The sequence below is a fragment of the Phocoena phocoena genome, chromosome 1 (assembly GCF_963924675.1).
Source record: "Phocoena phocoena chromosome 1, mPhoPho1.1, whole genome shotgun sequence".
Classification (NCBI taxonomy): Eukaryota; Metazoa; Chordata; class Mammalia; order Artiodactyla; family Phocoenidae; genus Phocoena; species Phocoena phocoena.
The window spans coordinates 170353823-170372749 of NC_089219.1; the positions used below are offsets into that span (position 1 = coordinate 170353823).

General features: G+C 36.7%; 1 protein-coding gene across 2 annotated transcripts in view; it reads right to left on the bottom strand.

Moving 5' to 3' along the window:
• Positions 1-989: 989 nt before the first annotated feature.
• Positions 990-18927, bottom strand: part of RRP15 (ribosomal RNA processing 15 homolog) — a 46959-nt gene continuing 29021 nt past the window's right edge. Inside the window, exon 5 of one of the 2 annotated variants that reach the window (XM_065893241.1) lies at positions 990-1507. In XM_065893241.1, coding sequence (XP_065749313.1) covers positions 1364-1507 — 144 coding nt within the window. In that variant the 3' untranslated portion in view covers positions 990-1363. The remainder of the gene's footprint in view (positions 1508-18927) is intronic. The other variant, XM_065893249.1, reaches the window with a different exon arrangement.

Below are 18927 nucleotides of genomic sequence, written 5' to 3' on the forward strand. Positions count from 1 at the left end.
TCACATTTATTTATATTACACTGACAAAATAGCAGTTCTATAATTTAAGACACTAAATTTCAAAAGTTTGGATATATACAAAAATGTACTTTGAGCTCTGCTGGTTTAATCATTTGATATCTTAGATGTATACCTTCCTTTAGGGTAACAAATACCAGGCCATGGACTAATTTAACTTTGGCTACATAATACCTGTAACACCCAAATGGGTTTGCAAATATAAACGTCTCTGCTCTAGCACAGTTTTGAGGGGAGGATTATCCTTCGATATATAACAGATGCAAGCATGTGCAATTTGGTAGTAGGAGGGAACTATTTTTACTATGGAAAGATGGAGTAAGGGATGGACCCTTTTAAAAAAGAACAGATCACTTTTATTAAATAATTCCCCTACAAAGTTTGCATCTTAGGCCCAGTTTCACAGAAATTTCGGAATGATATTAAATAGCCCTGCTTTCTCTTCTCTTTTTGTTTAACACCTAGATTCTGAAAGTCATCCAATTTAATAATCTTTAAGACAACTATAAGAAATCAAGTCTCAAATCAGATGCAGACTATCTGTTGTCTAACTACCATTTCACTGGTCAGCCAGTCCATAAAAAAAGAATTTACGCTAACTCAAATATTTAGGGAAAATAAGGGAAACTAGAACATGTCAAATATGCTTCCTAAGAAATTATGCCTCATTGCATAAGTTAAATATGAGAATTTCCACCTCAGTAAATCTCTCATACAAAAATAACCTAACACTTAAAATAAATCTAAGCCATTATTTATATATATTACTTAGCATATAAAAGGAAATAATATAAAAGTAGAAATTTGATGTTTCTTAAATCATAATTGCCAGAGTGTCTAAAAATAAAATCATCACCCCAAATCAGAAATGCTATAATTTAAAAATTTGCTACATAGTTTTTCTCAATAGCTCACCAAAAAAAACACACCGACGCTTCCCCACAAAAAATATACATATATAGGTCTGTAAGTTAGAGGCTGAAAAATATTAACTTCAAGGAGTTCATTTTAATTATGAATTGATATTGCATTTCTACAACCCTTGGTGATACTTAAATAAAACACCAATATCCAAAAGTAACAGGTAAGCCTATAATGAACTTGGCAAAATGCATATCTCAAGTAGAAATATTTCTACAAACGTTCTAAAGAACAATGCTTAAAATTATACAAGGTCTGAAATATCATTTTAACCAAGTTTACATGAAAAAGAGAAACACCGAAGTTGATAATAGTAAAAGTCTTTTGGCTCTCTTACAAATGGTATCTTTATAATTCCCCAACTTTCAGAGCACGAGTATTTTTCTAGGAAAAATAAAATGGAAACTGTGTTTCTTATATAGCTTTATGTGTCAGAGTCACTTCCAGACCCCGGTCTGTTGTCATCTGGTCCATCACTTCCTTTGTCCCAGTCTTTCATGGATGCTCCCATCATGAAATTATCACGTAGGATAGCCCATCCTGGGCCCTCTTCTGATTTTGCTTCAGTCTGTGGAAAATTATACGATCAAAATATTCAGAAGTCAATTTCATCATAAGGAAATTTTAAAATTCCAAGCTATAAAACAAACCTGTCAACACTTTTATAATAGGAGTGAAATCAAGACATAGACTGACTTTATTTATACACTGTGATCATATATGCACAAATATGTAGTACTATGTTAAAATATTTCAGCCTTATAAAAGAACCATGGAGCAGAATTAAACTTTTTTTTTTTGCAGTGGGGGGTATAATACAGTAAAATCTAGGTTTGGTATCAATTTTTAAAATCTTCTGACAATCAAAACAGACTTACAAAATATTGTTTAACATTCAGTGATAACTTATTAGAAAATGTTTGGCAAATTATTTTAACACAAAGAGAAATTTAACAAAGGTTTTTAACCCAAAATAAATTAAAGGCGAGAAAATGAAACTAACCTGATACTGTGCTAGGTTTTAATAGATGCTATCTCATTTAACATTTGATAAAAATTTGAACCAGGGCTTCCCTGGTGGCGCAGTGGTTGAGAATCTGCCTGTTAATGCAGGGGACACGGGTTTGAGCCCTGGTCTGGGAGGATCCCACATGCCGCGGAGCAACTGGGCCCGTGAGCCACAACTAGTGGGCCTGCGTGTCTGGAGCCTGTGCTCCGCAACAAGAGAGGCCGCGATAGTGAGGGGCCCGTGCACCGCAATGAGGAGTGGCCCCCGCTCACCGCAACTAGAGAAAGCCCTCGCACAGAAACGAAGACCCAACACAGCAAAAATAATAAATTAATTAATAAAACTCATTCCAAATTTCAAAAAAAAAAAAAATTGAACCAAATGTTCTTTATTTAGGTTATAATCTCACTGCCTGGCCAAATCATGGACTCAAAAGACTAATCACATGCTAAAAACATAAATATCTGAAACAGGTAATAAACATAATAGGTAGTCAATTCATTTTGTTTATTCATAGGATTTATATAAAACTGTGTAAGAGAGGCTAAGAATTACAGCCTCTTATTTCATGCTACAACAGTACCACCTTGTGGCATTCATTAAGTAATGCAGGATGCTGAACTCTAAACTGGTTTCTTTCCTTCATTCCACAAATATTTACTGAGAACTGCATATCAAATACCTTTCTTAGTGTTAGAAACAGAGTGATGAACAAAACAAAGTCCCTGTCTTCATGGAGCTAACAGTCTGTGCTTTTCTACTTATGCCATTCACAGAAATACACAATGTGGGAAAAATCTCTCTAAATATACGAGAACCCATTTGGTTAGAAAATACTGTTACCTTATGGGAGCCATTAATCATATAAAAAGCAATTATTAAGGGAAAAGATGTTAAAGACGTTTACTGGGTTAAGAGATTACTTATCTAATTCTGCTGAAGCTATCTTTTATTTTAAAAAATATAGCCCTGAAACAGTCACACCATTAAAAAAAAAAAAAAAAAAAAAGGACACTATTACAAACAGGAAAAATCTCCTATTGGCTTACTCCTCAGGGCTTGTCCCTCAGTAGAACCCAAAGACTGGACAGCATATAAATGTGACCAAAGATTTGCAGAAATGACTTCGTGAATCAAACAGTGCACTTTGTACTATAATTTAACCAGCATAAAGAAACAAAAACATCTGTGCTAGGTTACACCCAACAGTAAAACAGTTCCAATGCTTTTCATGCCACACTGATAGAGAGTAATGAAGTAGAAAGGCAATTTATAACGCTGCTCACGGAGGATGCTAACACCTCCCCATCCCTCATCTCTACAGTGTCAAACCTACATTCCTAAAAAACGATTTCTGCTTCTGTCAGATTAAATTACCTGACTGGATAAAAGGCCATTTTCCCTGATTCAACTGAAGTTTTCTTTGCCAATCTCTTCACCTTACTTAAGAGAGACAGTTGCTCCCAATCAACAGAGATCCACTCAGAACCAATAACTGTAACACTTCTCCTGCCAAATTAATTATTCAAAGTTTTCAATTAAATTCTAAAAAGTGTATGCTTCCTGGTACAGGCATACACAAATTACTAACTAGTAAAGACAGCCTGACATTAATGTTTGTGTTTACATGCGAGTATGCACAACCTTAATGGTGAGGCTCCACGTTTAAATAACTACACCCAACATGCTATGAACACGTTACCAACCCAGAGCAGGCAGATCCCACGTGACCGACCTCAATGCAGACTGGCTTCTACATGAGAGTTCACCCTGACAGCCAACTTCTGCCGCATCACAGAGTTGAAGGCACCACAAGAAAGGAGGGAAGGAAGAAGGGGAGACGAGGACAAAATCTTAAACAGGCAGTTCAGAAAGAAAGAAAGGAATAACAGTGGACCAAAGGAAAGGATTCATTAATTTAAATGGTGAGACCTACTGTCTCGATCAAGACGATCAAGTAAATGTATGTTTCAGGCAAAGAGAGCGATCACAGCATAAATTCAAAGCTCTTCTCAATTGTCCAACTGGAAGATAATGAAGTAAAGCTTTACTGGGGGTTCTTGGTGGTGGCGTTCTGGTTTTCAAGCACTCATACAGTCTGCTTCAGTCAGTCTCAAAGTGTGGCCCTCACACCAGCATCAGCATCACTTGTTAGGAATTCACAATCTCAGGCCCATAAATACAGAAACATTAAAAAAACAACAACCCCCAAAACTTGGGCCCTGTTCCGGACCTACTGAATCAGAAACTCTGGTTTAATCTGTTTTAATAAGCCAACCAGCGCTTCTGATGCTCACTAAAGCCTGACAACCACCAAATAAAAGGACAAATATTTCTTAGAGACAGTTTTCTTTCACTGCTGTAAGACTAAGTACACTTTACGGCTGAGAGAGAAAAGATTTCAGATTTTGGAATCCAATGTCAGACACAGCACTGGATGCTTGACAGACTGCCATCATTCAAGCTACATTACAGTGGCATTTTTATACCACAAAGCAACAATATGGAGAAAAAAACTGACAACATAAAATTTAGTACGAACAAGTGTGGGTTAATATAGTTTAAAAACAGGTATTTTCTATAGTATCTCTCAAGACGGCAGCTCAAGAAAACAAACATCTCTCAAGATGACCCTTTAACTTCTAATGCCTCCACATGCTGAAGAAATATGCAGCAAGAAAGAAGGCAGGGGATCCGTGTGAAGGCGGCTGTTTGAGCACAGACGACTAGTCCTGCTCAACCGCGTAGCTGAAGCAACAAAGGAAAGGTGACTGTTGTTGTAAAGACATAATCCACTAGGGCAAGATCCAAAGAGAAAAACAGCCACAGAGCTTTAGACGGTGGAAGCAGATGGACTGGAGGCAACTGTCCTGGCAAAGCCAAGGAAGCTGCGACCGTCAGGCTGACAGCTAACCCAAATCACGCGGCAGAATGTTCAGGGGAAAAAACCCAAAACTTAGAAACGGGCAGTTCTGGGTACTTCTGGAAGTGAGGGTAAGAACAGAGGAACCAAAATAAAGAGAACTGGGTGACAGTTATCTTAAGAAACAATCAGGTCTCTAGATCCGTTCCCCACCCCACACTCCCCTGGCAGAACATTTGAGGTTTAACCCCTGGAGAGGTTATGAGCTAGCACAGATGAAGGCATAGGTGCAGTACCAAAACCAAGGGATTAGGTTACTTACACACACACACACATTCCACCCCCAACAATGAGTCCCAGCCTTCTTCTCACATTGGGCTCCCAAAAGGCTGGTCAGCAGATCTTTTTTCTCCAGGCAGGAGATCAGGAACACTCTAGAAAATCTGACCAGTTAATAATAAATAACCCACCGAGAGAAGCCTACATTAAAGCTCACATGTCATGTGGACAATATGCACATACCCAGAGTTTCCAGTAACCTTTTTAGGATTATTTGTTCTAGTCATGAACAGACAACTAAGGTTTATCAGAAAGAAGACAGAGAATAACATAAACACAAACATTTAAAAAGCAACTTGCTTGGGAGACTGGATTGACATATATACACTAATATGTATAAAATAGATAATAAGAACCTGCTGCATAAAAAATAAAATAAAATTCAATAAATAAATGAAAAATAAAAAGCAAATTGCAGGAAAAAGAAACTATTCAGGTAGACAGCAGAAGAAGAACTACAATCCTGCAGCCTGTGGAACAAAAACCACATTCACAGAAAGACAGACAAGACGAAAAGGCAGAGGGCTATGTACCAGATGAGGAACAAGATAAAACCCCAGGAAAACAACTGAATGAAGTGCAGATAGGCAACCTTCCAGAAAAAGAATTCAGAATAATGATAATGAAGATGATCCAGGACCTAAGAAAAAGAATGGAGGCAAAGATCGAGAAGATGCAAGAAATGTTTAACAAAGACCCAGAAGAATTAAAAAATACACAGAGATGAACAATACAATAACTGAAATGAAAAATACACTAGAAGGAATCAACAGCAGAATAACTGAGGCAGAGAACGGATAAGTGACCTGGAAGACAGAATGGTGGAATTCACTGCTGTGGAACAGAATAGAGAAAAAAGAATGAAAAGAATTGAAGACAGCCTAAGAGACCTCTGGGACAACATTAAACGCAACAACATTTACATTACAGGGGTCCCAGAAGGAGAAGAGAGAGAGAAAGGACCAGAGAAAACATCTGAAGAGATTATAGTTGAAAACTTCCCTAACATGGGAAAGGAAATAGCCACCCAAGTCCAGGAAGCGCAGAGAGTCCCATACAAGATAAATCCAAGGAGAAACACGCCGAGACACACAGTAATCAAATTGGCAAAAATTAAAGACAAAGAAAAATTATTGAAAGCAGCAAGGAAAAAACGACAAATAACATACAAGGGATCTCCCATAAGGTTAACAGCTGATTTCTCAGCAGAAACTCTACAAGCCAGAAGGGAGTGGCATGACATATTTAAAGTGATGAAAGGGAAGAACCTACAACCAAGATTACTCTACCTGACAAGCATCTCATTCAGATTCAACGGAGAAGTCAAAAGCTTTACAGACAAGCGAAAGCTAAGAGAATTCAGCACCACCAAACCAGCTCTACAACAAATGCTAAAGGAACTTCTCTAAATGGGAAACACAACAGAAGAAAAGGACCTACAAAAACAAACCCAAAGCAATTAAGAAAACGGTAATAGGAGCATACATATCGATAATTACCTTAAAGGTGAATGGATTAAATGCTCCAACCAAAAGACACAGGCTCGCTGAATGGATACAAAAACAAGACCCGTATATATGCTGTCTATGACAGACCCACTTCAGACCTAGGGACACATACAGACTGAAAGTAAGGGGATGGAAAAAGGTATTCCATGCAAATGGAAATCAAAAGAAAGCTGGAGTAGCAATACTCATACCAGATAAAATAGACTTTAAAATAAAGAATGTTACAAGAGACAAGGAAAGGACACTACATAATGATCAAGGGATCAATCCAAGAAGAAGACATAACAATTATACATATACATGCACCCAACATAGGAGCACCTCAATACATAAGGCAACTGCTAACAGCTATAAAAGAGGAAATTGACAGTAACACAGTAATAGTGGGGGACTTTTAACACCTCACTTACACCAATGGACAGATCATCCAAAATGAAAATAAATAAGGAAACACAAGCTTTAAATGATACATTAAACAGGATGGACTTAATTGATATTTACAGGACATTCCATACAAAAACAGCAGATTATACTTTCTTCTCAAGTGCACACAGAACATTCTCCAGGACCGATCACATCTTGGGTCACAAATCAAGCCTCAGGAAATTTAAGAAAATTGAAATCATATCAAGCATCTTTTCTGACCACAATGCTATGCGATTAGAAATCAATTACAGGGAAAAAAATGTAAAAAACACAGACACATGGAGGCTAAACAATACGTTACTAAATAACCAAGAAATCACTAATGAAATCAAAGAGGGAATCAAAAAGTACCTAGAGACAAATGAAAATGAAAACGCGACGAACCAAAACCTATGGGATTGCAGCAAAGGAAGTTCTAAGAGGGAAGTTTACAGCAATACAATCCTACCTCAAGAAACAACAAACATCTCAAATAAACAACCTAACCTTACACCTAAAGGAACTAGATAAAGAAGAACAAACAAAACCCAAAGTTAGCAGAGGGAAAGAAATCATAAAGACAAGAGCAGAAATAAATGAAACAGAAACAAAGAAGACAATAGCAAAAATCGATAAAACTAAAAGCTGGTTCTTTGGAAAGATAAACAAAATCGATAAACCATTAGCCAGACTCATCAAGAAAAAGAGGGAGAGGACTCAAATCAATAAAATTAGAAATGAAAAAGGAGTAGTTACAACAGATACCGCAGAAATGCAAAGCATCCTAAGAGACTACTACAAGCAACTCTATGCCAATAAAATGGACAACCTGGAAGAAATGAACAAACTTTTAGAAAGGTATAACCTTCCAAAACTGAACAAGGAAGAAATAGAAAATATGAACAGACCAATCACAAGTAGTGAAACTGAAACTGTGATTAAAAATCTTCCAACAAACAAAAGTCCAGGACCACATGGCTTCACAGGTGAATTCCATCAAATATTTAGAGAAGAGCTAACACCCATCCTTCTCAAACTCTTCCAAAAAATTGCAGAGAAAGGAACACTCCCAAACTCATTCTATGAGGCCACCATCACCCTGATACCACAACTAGACAAAGATACTACAAAAAGAGAAAATTACAGACCAGTATCACTGATGAATACAGATACAAAAATCCTCAACAAAATACTAGCAAACAGAATCCAACAACACATTAAAAGGATCATACACCATGATCAAGTGGGATTTATCCCAGGGATGCAAGGATTCTTCAATATATGCAAATCAATCAATGTGATAACCATATTAAGAAACTGAAAAAAAAACCCATATGATCATCTCAATAGATGCAGAAAAAGTTTCTGACAAAATTCAACACCCATTTATGATAAAAACTCTCCAGAAAGTGGGCATAGAGGGAACCTACCTCAACATAATAAAGGCCATATACGACAAACCCATAGCAAACATCATTCTCAATGGTGAAAAACTGAAAGCATTTCCTCTAAGATCAGGAACAAGACAAGGATGTCCACTCTCACCACTATTATTCAACATAGCTGTGGAAGTCCTAGCCACGGCAATCATAGAAGTAAAAGAAATAAAAGGAATACAAATGGGAAAAGAAAAAGTAAAACTGTCACTGTTTGCAGATTACATGATACTATACATAGAGAATCCTAAAGAGGGCACCAGAAAACTACTAGAGCTAATCAATGAATTTGGTAAAGTTGCAGGATACAAAATTAATGCAGAGAAATCTCTTGCATTCCTATACATTAACAACGAAAGATCAGAAACAGAAATTAAGGAAACAATCCCATTTACCATTGCAACATAAAGAATAAAATACCTAGGAATAAACCTATCTAAGGAGGTAAAAGACCTGTACTCAGAAAACTGTAAGACACTGATGAAAGAAATTAAGGATGATACAAACAGATGGAGAGATATACCATGTTCTTGGATTGGAAGAATCAATACTGTGAAAATGACTTACTACCCAAAGCAATCTACAGATTCAGTGCAATCCCTATCAAATTACCAATGGCATTTTTTACAGAACTAGAACAAAAACTCTTAAAACTTGTTTGGAGACACAAAAGATCCCAAATAGCCACAGCAGTCTTGAGGGAAAAAAACGGAGCTGGAGGAATCAGACTCCCTGGCTTCAGACTATACTACAAAGCTACAGTAATCAAGACAGTATGGTACTGGCACAAAAACAGAAATATAGATCAATGGAACACGATAGAAAGCACAGAGATAAACCCACGCACCTATCATCAACTAATCTATGACAAAGGAAGCAAGGATATACAATGGAGAAAAGACAGTCTCTTCAATAAGTGGTGCAGGGAAAACTGGACAGCTACACGTAAAAGAATGAAATTAGAACACTCCCTAACACCATACACAAAAATAAACTCAAAATGGATTAGAGACCTAAATGTAAGACCAGACACTATAAAACTCTTAGAGGAAAACATAGGAAGAACACTCTTTGATATAAATCACAGAAAGATCTTTTTTGATCCACCTCCTACAGTAATGGAAATAAAAACAAAAATAAACAAATGGGACCTAATGAAACTTAAAAGCTTTTGCAAAGCAAAGGAAACTACAAACAAGACGAAAAGACAACCCTCAGAATGGGAGAAAATATTTGCAAAGGAATCAATGGACAAAGGATTAATCTCCAAAATATATAAACAGCTCATGAAGCTCAATATTAAGAAAACAAACAACCCAATCCAAAAAAGGACCTAAATAGACATTTCTCCAAAGAAGACATACAGATGGCCAAGAAGCACATGAAAAGCTGCTCAACATCACTAATTATTAGAGAAATGCAAATCAAAACTACCATGAGGTATCACCTCACACCAGTTAGAATGGGCATCATCAGAAAATCTACAAACAACAAATGCTGGAGAGGATGTGGAGAAAAGGGAACCCTCTTGCACTGTTAGTGGGAATGTAAATTGATACAGCCACTATGGAGAACAGTATGGAGGTTCCTTATAAAACTAAAAATAGAACTACCATATGACCCAGTAATCCCACTACTGGGCATATACCCAGAGAAAACCATAATTCAAAAAGACACATGCACCCCAATGTTCACTGCAGCACTATTTACAATAGCTAAGTCATGGAAGCAAGCTAAACGCCCACCGACAGACGAATGGATAAAGAAGATGTGGTACATAGATAAAATGGAATATTACTCAGCCATAAAAGGAACGAAATTGAGTCATTTGTAGAGACGTGGATGGATCTAGAGTCTGTCATATAGAGTGAAGTTAAGTCAGAAAGAGAAAAACAAATATTGTATATTAATGCATATATGTGGAACCTAGAAAAATGGTACAGACGAACTGGTCTGCAGGGCAGAAATTGAGACACAGATGTAGGGAACAAACGTATGGACACCAAGGGGGGAAAGTGGTGGCGGGGGGAGGGGTGGTGGTGGGATGAATTGGGAGATTGCAATTGACATATATACACTAATATGTATAAAATAGATAACTAATAAGAATCTGCAGTTTAAAAAATAAATTAAATTAAATTAAAAAGAGAATATACTGAATAAACTTTAGTCAGTTGCTTTTAGTGTCTTTTACAAAAACAAGAAGCTCTGGGGAAAACAAGATGTTTCTGCTAGGACAAAATGCATGACAGGACAATACTGCCTGGGTGTGGTTTGGTTTTTAGTGCCTGGGGCACAGTCCATATGAATAGTATTTCTCATAATCCTCCTGATATGATCACTGGAGAAGAGTGGGAATTGAGCTTTTTCACTTATTTCTTTTAAAAAAAAAAGAAACTATTCAAATAAAGAAAATTTAGGGGAAAATACCATTAATATCCTTGAAGAGTTAGAAGATTATATTGCATCCACAAAGACAGAACAGTTACTATTTTAATATAAACATTAAGAGAATAACAAAGAGCTTGAAATTTAAAACACGATGGCAGAAATAAAAAAATTATTATAGGGGTGAGAAGATAAAGTTAAGGAAATCACGCAGAAAAGAGTAAAAAGAAAAACGTGATGGAAAACAGAAGAAAAAGTAAGATTATTGGAGAACCAGTCCAAGAGGTTTAACATACAAATAACAGGTCTACAGACAGAGATATGCAAAAATGGAGAGGAGGAAAATTGATGAAATACTTCAAGAAAATTTCCCGAAAAGTGAAGGACACACATTTCCAGAGTGAAAGGAGCCCTCCTGAAAGTCCAAAACACTAAAGAAAAATTGAGCCACATCAAGGACACCATGTACAATTTCAGAACAAAGGGGTGCTAAAAGAATGTGCTATAAGCTGCCAGAAAGCAAACAAATAAATCACATACATACAGATGATCAGGAATCAGAATAAGATTCAGATTTTCCTACAGCACCACTGGAAGCAAAAAAGCAACAGATGAATGCTTTCCAAATGCTAAAAGAAAAGAATTTCCAATTGAACATTTAATACCCAGATACACTGTTATTCAAGTGTGAGGACAGAATAGAGGCACTTTCAGACACATGAGGTACCCAAAACTTTACTTCCAATTAAGCCTTTCTCGAGAAACTACTGAGAATGCCCTCCACAAAAAGGTGGAGTAAATCAAGAAGAGAAAGACACAGGAAAGAAAAAAATAAGGACATCCAATGCAGGAAAGAGAAGGGCATGTCCAGGATGAGACTGAATGGAGACTCCAGCACGGTGACTAGTCAGGCAGGGTGGAAAGCTCGCAGCAGTGACCTCGGGAAAGGCTGCTGAGAGCTGTCATCACCAGCCAACTGCCACAGTCCCATCATTTTAACTGGACAAAACCCCTAGAGGGTATGCTTTACCGAAACAGTGGGAGTAAACCAAGAAAGAAGAAGATACGAGATCCAGGAAATAGGGAATCCAATCCAGCAGACATTCCAAGGATCAGAAGAAATTTACGTCCCAGGATGACAACTGTGAAGCGGCCCAAGGGAGCAATCAACCCAGAAAAAGGAAAATAGAGGATTCTAGGAGAGAATGTCTCCAATAAAGTTTTTATAATAGATACATTACCTGAGGTAATTTCATTTTGAAAAACTAAATAAATTGTGGACGTTAAATATGAAAATCAAGGCAATTATTCATTTCAGGAAAAACAAATAGAAAGGAAGCATAAGTAAGGAATATTACAACCTTCAGCTGTAAATAATACTTGTACAGGCATAATAATATATGTTGAACCCTGAATTAGCAAAAAATTATAAACTAACTATATTGAAAGGACATCCGGGAGGAAACAGAATGTGTAAGAGGAATGAAATATTTGCCTACAATAAGAGAAAGCCAATAGGTAACACCTCAAATTGACAAATCAAAAGATCTGGCTCTGTGATAGTTGGGAATATGAGATGTGTAAGTACCAGCAGAACTAGCCACAGGAGCCAGCTGTCCTGGTTGCCCTGGGGGCAGAGCCGTGCAGAGTAGACAGAATGAGGCAGAAAACTGCTTTATTTGATAATGAACTTTTTGGCAAAATGTGGTCTTTTAAACTATATGCCTAAGTAAAAATTAATCTAAAAAGGAAAAAACAGGACAACAAGGAGAAAACCAACTATTCTTCAATCATTTCCACAAATCCCCAAGTTTTACAAGCCTCCTCCAACATCTTCCTAAAAAAATCTCCCCCAAGAAACCTTTCTGGTTTTATTAACCATAATGATTCTGCTTTCCTTTCTAACTTATTCAATGAAAAAAAGAATTATACTATGAAGCTATTATGTGCCAGACACTTTATATAATATTCCCTTGCTTCTAATTCTCCTAAGTTTCCTAGCCAGATTGCCATCATCCTTCTCATCTTTAATAAGGAAACTAAGGCTCAAAGAAGTGAAGCAACTTATTTAAGTCAGAGTTAATAAACAGCTGAGTCAATACTTAAATCCAGATCCATTTGATTCCAAAGCCCAAGTTCTTTCCATAATACTACACTGCTCTACAACTTAATCAATATGAACACAATATATTACTAAGTCATCTGTTACAACCTAAAAATTACACAGTAGAGTGAGTACTAAAGTACACTGAAAACAACTGAATACACTTTCAGATAATTTCTATGAAAGTCAAAACTTGGGCAAATTATCTCACACAACAGATTTACATAATTTCAACTTACTGGATCTTTTCCATAAAGATGACTTAACCATTAAGTAGAAAACCTCCTAAATGCCTGAAGCACCCACAAAGAAAAGGTGGATCAGAGATTAATATAAGAAAAGGAGAAAGCTTGAAGCAAATTCCAAATGTGTCATTTGTTGGTAAAATTTTCCTAGGGTGATCCCTAGATAGATTTCATTAAATGTTAAGACATCACGAGAATTAAAGGTTTTTGTTTTATTTGTAAAATAGAAGTAGTGGCAATATGATGTATTATGTTTACAACAGGAATAAAAAACCAAGAGAGTTCTGGATGTGAATCATTGTTAACCACTGACTACAACACTACAAATGAGAAAGTTTAGATAGAGGTCCGAGACTTGAAAGAAATTAAATGTACTTCCCTTTCTTAACCTTGGTATAAATGTAATGTAAGAGACAGTTAATCATACTGTACATGTGAGGCACAGATATTTACCACCATCAGATGGAAGTTGTTTTGACATCTAAGTCTGGATGTCTTAACATCTAAGACGGGACTGATAAAAATTTAGCAACTTATGAAGTCTGTCAGGGTTACTGCAAGGCGGCAATGACTCAATGACCTAAAGCAACCTACAAGACAACTCTCTGTGCCTACATCAACTGAAAAATAAAACTGACTTAAACGCAAAAAACTTAATGAAAACCATATGACGCAAGGAAACAAAATAGTCCCCACCCTCACTGGCCTGGTTTTACACAAATATTTAATCAAGATCATACAGAAGCAGTCTGTGTTGATTTTGAAGATGAAGACAACCCTTAAAAATGTTAATCAGCTTCCATTTCAAGGTTCAAACATACACTGGCAGCTATTGAAAAGAAAACTGAAAACAGAGGTTTGGAATTATTCATTAGTCTAATACCAAATAATTAAGAGCTTAACCTCATTTCAGTTTTGAAGGGGGAAAATTAAAGTCAAATCCTAAAAAAATAAACATTATAATCATATCTAAATTTAGCAATCAGCAATAGCTGATTTCATTGCTTTCCCTAAGAAGAGCGTTCTGTTTCCATTTTAATTTATTTTCACCTAAACTAAAAAAGGTTCATACCACTGGTTAAATTCATCTTAATACCTTTGTTGTTGCAAATTTTTGTTAAGCTATTTACAGCTGTAGTTAGTAATCTCCCCTACATTTGTGAAAGGAAAATCAAAATGGAGTCAGTATTGCTAAGAGAGCCCTCTAAAACACAGCCAAGGGGCCATTAAAGAAGTGTGACTTATGCACATCTCAGCCTGGATGGAATCTCACCCTTTGACCTGATGAAGCCATCCAGAACATCTACCAGAAGTTCGGGACAGCATAGCCTATCTACTTATTGGACCCTACCCTAAAGCAGCTCACGATTTCTTAAGGACAAAAATATTTTCTGACTTCAGTCAGAGTCAATCACAATTCTCGTCGGGTGAATTTTAACAACCTCATGGCTTTTCATCTTTATGATGAAACTTTCTCTTCCCTGGAACACTCTTCTGGGATCAACCGAATCGTCTGCATCTCCCAAACTGCAATTCTTAAGACCCCAAATAAACTCTTTTCTTATTTGCAGACTCCTGCTTCTTTTTTTTCTTTCTGGTTGACATATTAAATCCTATCTAAAAGTTCTGCCTTGAAAGGAAGGGTATATGAGAAATCCCTTTATATAAAAAAATGTATATAAAAAAATGTAAAATATAGCCCCAAAGCTTTAGAATTTAAATAAGAGCACAAATGATTTTCTAATTGTGCAAGACATTGTAACATCCCTCTAAAGAATTGAAAATTCAATCATAAAGGACTGAAAATTTTCAATCTAGAATATACGAGAATTCCAATGAAGAACCTACTGGTTCAAGTTTATATGAAAGATCCCATATCTAAACAAACTCAAACTTTTCTCTGATTCTCACAGAATTCTTAATAAGCAATTCCTACTTGCCTTTATCAATTTTTGCCTTCTCTATTCCTTCACAAGCTTGTTTAACTCTTACTAGGATGGTATTCCAGGCAACAAGTCCACTGGGCTTCATTTTTGTTAACTTTTTGTTTAGTTTCCAGATTCTTGTATAGTTTACAAATTCAGATGGGTAATTTCTAAGATCCAAGCAAACTAAAAAAGCATTTAATAAGAGATCCCAGGAAAAAAGATCAAGATGCTGAAATCATGTCACCTTTAATTACAGTCCAAGCACATATTAAATGTACAGAACTCTCTAAGAAAACCTAATGCTTCCTGGCTTTCCAAGAATTCAGGCCTAATATTCCTGGAAAACAAGCTTTTTTGATGCATTTTTTTTCATCCACTGTACTGTTTTTTGCTTTTATTTCATCTGCTGCCCTTCACTTTACTATGCACTTAACACTTATGTGCTTGTTCTAAGTGGTTCTATTTGGTTTCTTCTGTTCTAACTTGCTATCTACATACATCTAGCTCCACAAAATTAAGTCTTAGGAAACATTCCTGCATCCCTGATTTTCTTCATTGTTTATATTCTCCTAAGAATTGTTAAAAGCTGACTATACTGCCTAAAAAGACAAACAGAACATCTCAAGGTGCCTTTTGACACAAGTGCTCTATACATTTTCATACTCAATTAGGATCATGAAATATTTAGAATACACTCTGCCAGTCAGTCTCTTAAAGCACATCCTTATTCTTATATCCACTACATTACACAGTACATTATGAGAATTGAGATTTATAAACAAATTAGCAGAGCTATGAATTTATCTAGAAAAGAGACACCAATGTTTTAATATCACAACTTTGTTAAAAGCTTAAATGAAAAAAAACATACATAAGCACCTCCTCCATGTGAGGACACAGCAAGAAGACATGTCTATGAACCAGGAAGCGGGTCCTCACCAGACACCAAATCTGCCAGTGCCCTGATCTTGGACTCCCAGCCTCCAGAACTTTGAGAAATGAATGTCTGTTGTTTAGGCCACCTAGTCTGTGACAATCTATTATAGCAACTTGAATGGGCTAAGACAGCATGTTACCTGACTATTCCCTCTTCTGAAATATGAGGGATGATAATAGTAAATACTCTCTCCCTCACATATCACATACACACACAGCCATAAAGGTCATTGATATAATTAAGGGCTGCTTTTGCCAACAAAAAACTCCTTGTCATTCTTTTAAATGTAATATGTGATTATTATCCCTCCATTCTTCTCCTTAATTTCTTGAAGTACCCAACCCCCAAGGTCCTTGCAGCAATGAAACGTACAGACTTCTTGCTAGTCCGACACTGCAGTTAGTTTATGAGACGGGGTATCAACAAGGAAAAAATTTTTTTCAAAATATGGAAAAGTTCTTTGTAAAACCATGAAAAGCTAGCTGTACAAACAAAACTAAGTTATATCTGGTAGATAATATGCATACTATCAATCAATCTAGTGAAGTCAACAAAAGATTTAAAAATAAATGGATTGTCTCACTAGAGTTCCTTGTACAAATGGGTGATTCCAAGTCTGGGACACAGGAAGTTCAAGGTTTGATCTGGGACATCTTGTTATCCCAGAAGGCAAGAAGTACTCAAAGAAAAATGGGGTCATGTCAAAAGGGCACAAGAGGCACTTTGCACTGGTTCCCATTACCTCATTTGTGAATTTAAGCATCAAAAAGCATAATGTTTGTAAAATATTGAACAAATAAAAATTCTTATGTCCATGATACTAAACAAAAAACAACAAAAGGCGGGGGGGAGAGAAGGCTCTCTTGCCAGCACTGGAGATGACTGCTAACCCAACTCCTCACTCCAGAAAGCAGTAATTAAAGGGAAGGGAACATTAGCCCCCATCTTTAGGAAATTAAATCCATCCCTAGAAAAATTAAATAAATAAAAAATAAATGAGAAAATCGCCATTCTGTAAACTCCAATGACATAACTGTTTTAGGCAAGGATCATCAATTGATGCTAAAAGGCAAAGGAAGGATGGAGAAAGGTATACTTGCTCCTTCCAAAGTTATTCATCCCAGAAATTACTTTATAACTGTAGGGGGAAAATGCACTTTTAATAAGGGACTATTTATTACCACTTTAACCAAATGAAAAACTACCATCACTAATATGGATGTGATGCAATAGTAAGTACAGACCATCTAAGTATCACACCTATGAAACAGGCCAAAAGCGTTTAACCTAAATCCTAACCTTTAGTCCTAACTTCCAGCCTACTAAAAAAGGGGCAGAGAGGAACAAGTTAAAAGATATCATGACAAAACCATCAGGCAAATTCAGAATCTGGATTCATTCTTCAAGACAACTGGTTTGTCTCTTTATATATTCTTCTTAAAAAAAGGTGGGGTGGGGTGGGAGAGGACAAGGGACTGGTCAAGAAGAAAAGAGACCAGGATACAAGCAAATGTACGGTGTGAACCTCGACTGGATTCCAGTTCTCGAAGTTATAAAAGAATCCTTTGAATTCTGTGGTATGTGAATCACACAACAATAAACCTAATTTTTAAAAAAGAATCTCTGGGACAGTATAGAGACTACCTTCAAGTAATCAGCCCAAACAAACAAAAACTAGGTGGAGAGAGGATAGGCAGACAGCTATAAAATAAACACATGGACAAGTGCTAACAATTTTAGAAACTAGGTGACAGAAATACTGGTCTTTCACATGTTTTTCCTGTTTGAAAATTTTCTATAAAGTAACTGAAAAAAAAAAAGGATTCTAAAATTTCTATTAGGCAAACAATGATTAAATGATATCCAATAACTTTAAATTCCTTGATAAATGAATAGAAAGTCAATTCTAACAGTAAACTTATAAAGAATTTTCTTTCTTCTTTTTTTTTTTTTTGGCCACACCGCGTGGCTTCCGGGATCTTAGGTCCCTCACCAGGGATTGACCCCGGGCCCACAGCAGTGAAAGCGCCGAGTCCTAACCACTGGACCACCAGAGAATTCCCCAAAGAATTTTCTAAATGAGTCTAATGAGTTTCATAATTCTGAAGTGTTTTACTGTAATATTTTATCTTACTTCCTCCTTAACCAGTTTTAAGGAATGAGGTTTTAAAGTGGGTCATCCCCCAAGTGCTACTACATAACCAGTGAAGGGGAGGTGAGACCCAGAACTCAGCAAGCTGCCTTGCTTACCTCTCTGTCTAGTCTGGGCAGGCAACACTGGGGCTCGCCAGACAGCCCCCCTTCTTTCCAGCTCATCTAGGTGAGAGAATGGAGACAGTTTTCTGTTCTGCTTCTAAAAAAGTACCTCACTATTTTAAGCACATGGGCACTAATGGCTGAAAGACAGTTCTGGAGCAATAGAGACTAGGTTTTCATCCCGAGTCTGTCAATTATTATCAGTGTGTCCTGAGGCAAGTCATTTAATCTGACTTTGGGTTTCTCATCTTTAAATGAGAGTTCTAGTATTTCTTAAAATGATAATTATATAAAAACACTTTCCACAGTACCTGGCGCAAAGCGAACAATAATAAGGCCCCTCCCAGCCCATTTACCCTGTCCCCACCACTAATGCCCTGAGTCATCACGTACACACAGAGCCCCCGACTGAGGACATCTGTGATCTTCTAATGTTCTGCGCATTATTCACAAAGTTGAGGACATACAAATAGTAGGAAAGCACCCACTTAGAAACCAAATCCCCCTTGCTAAGGAAAATCTTGTTAAGTTACACAGTTCAACCACAGCTTGAAGTGTGGGGTAAGAGAA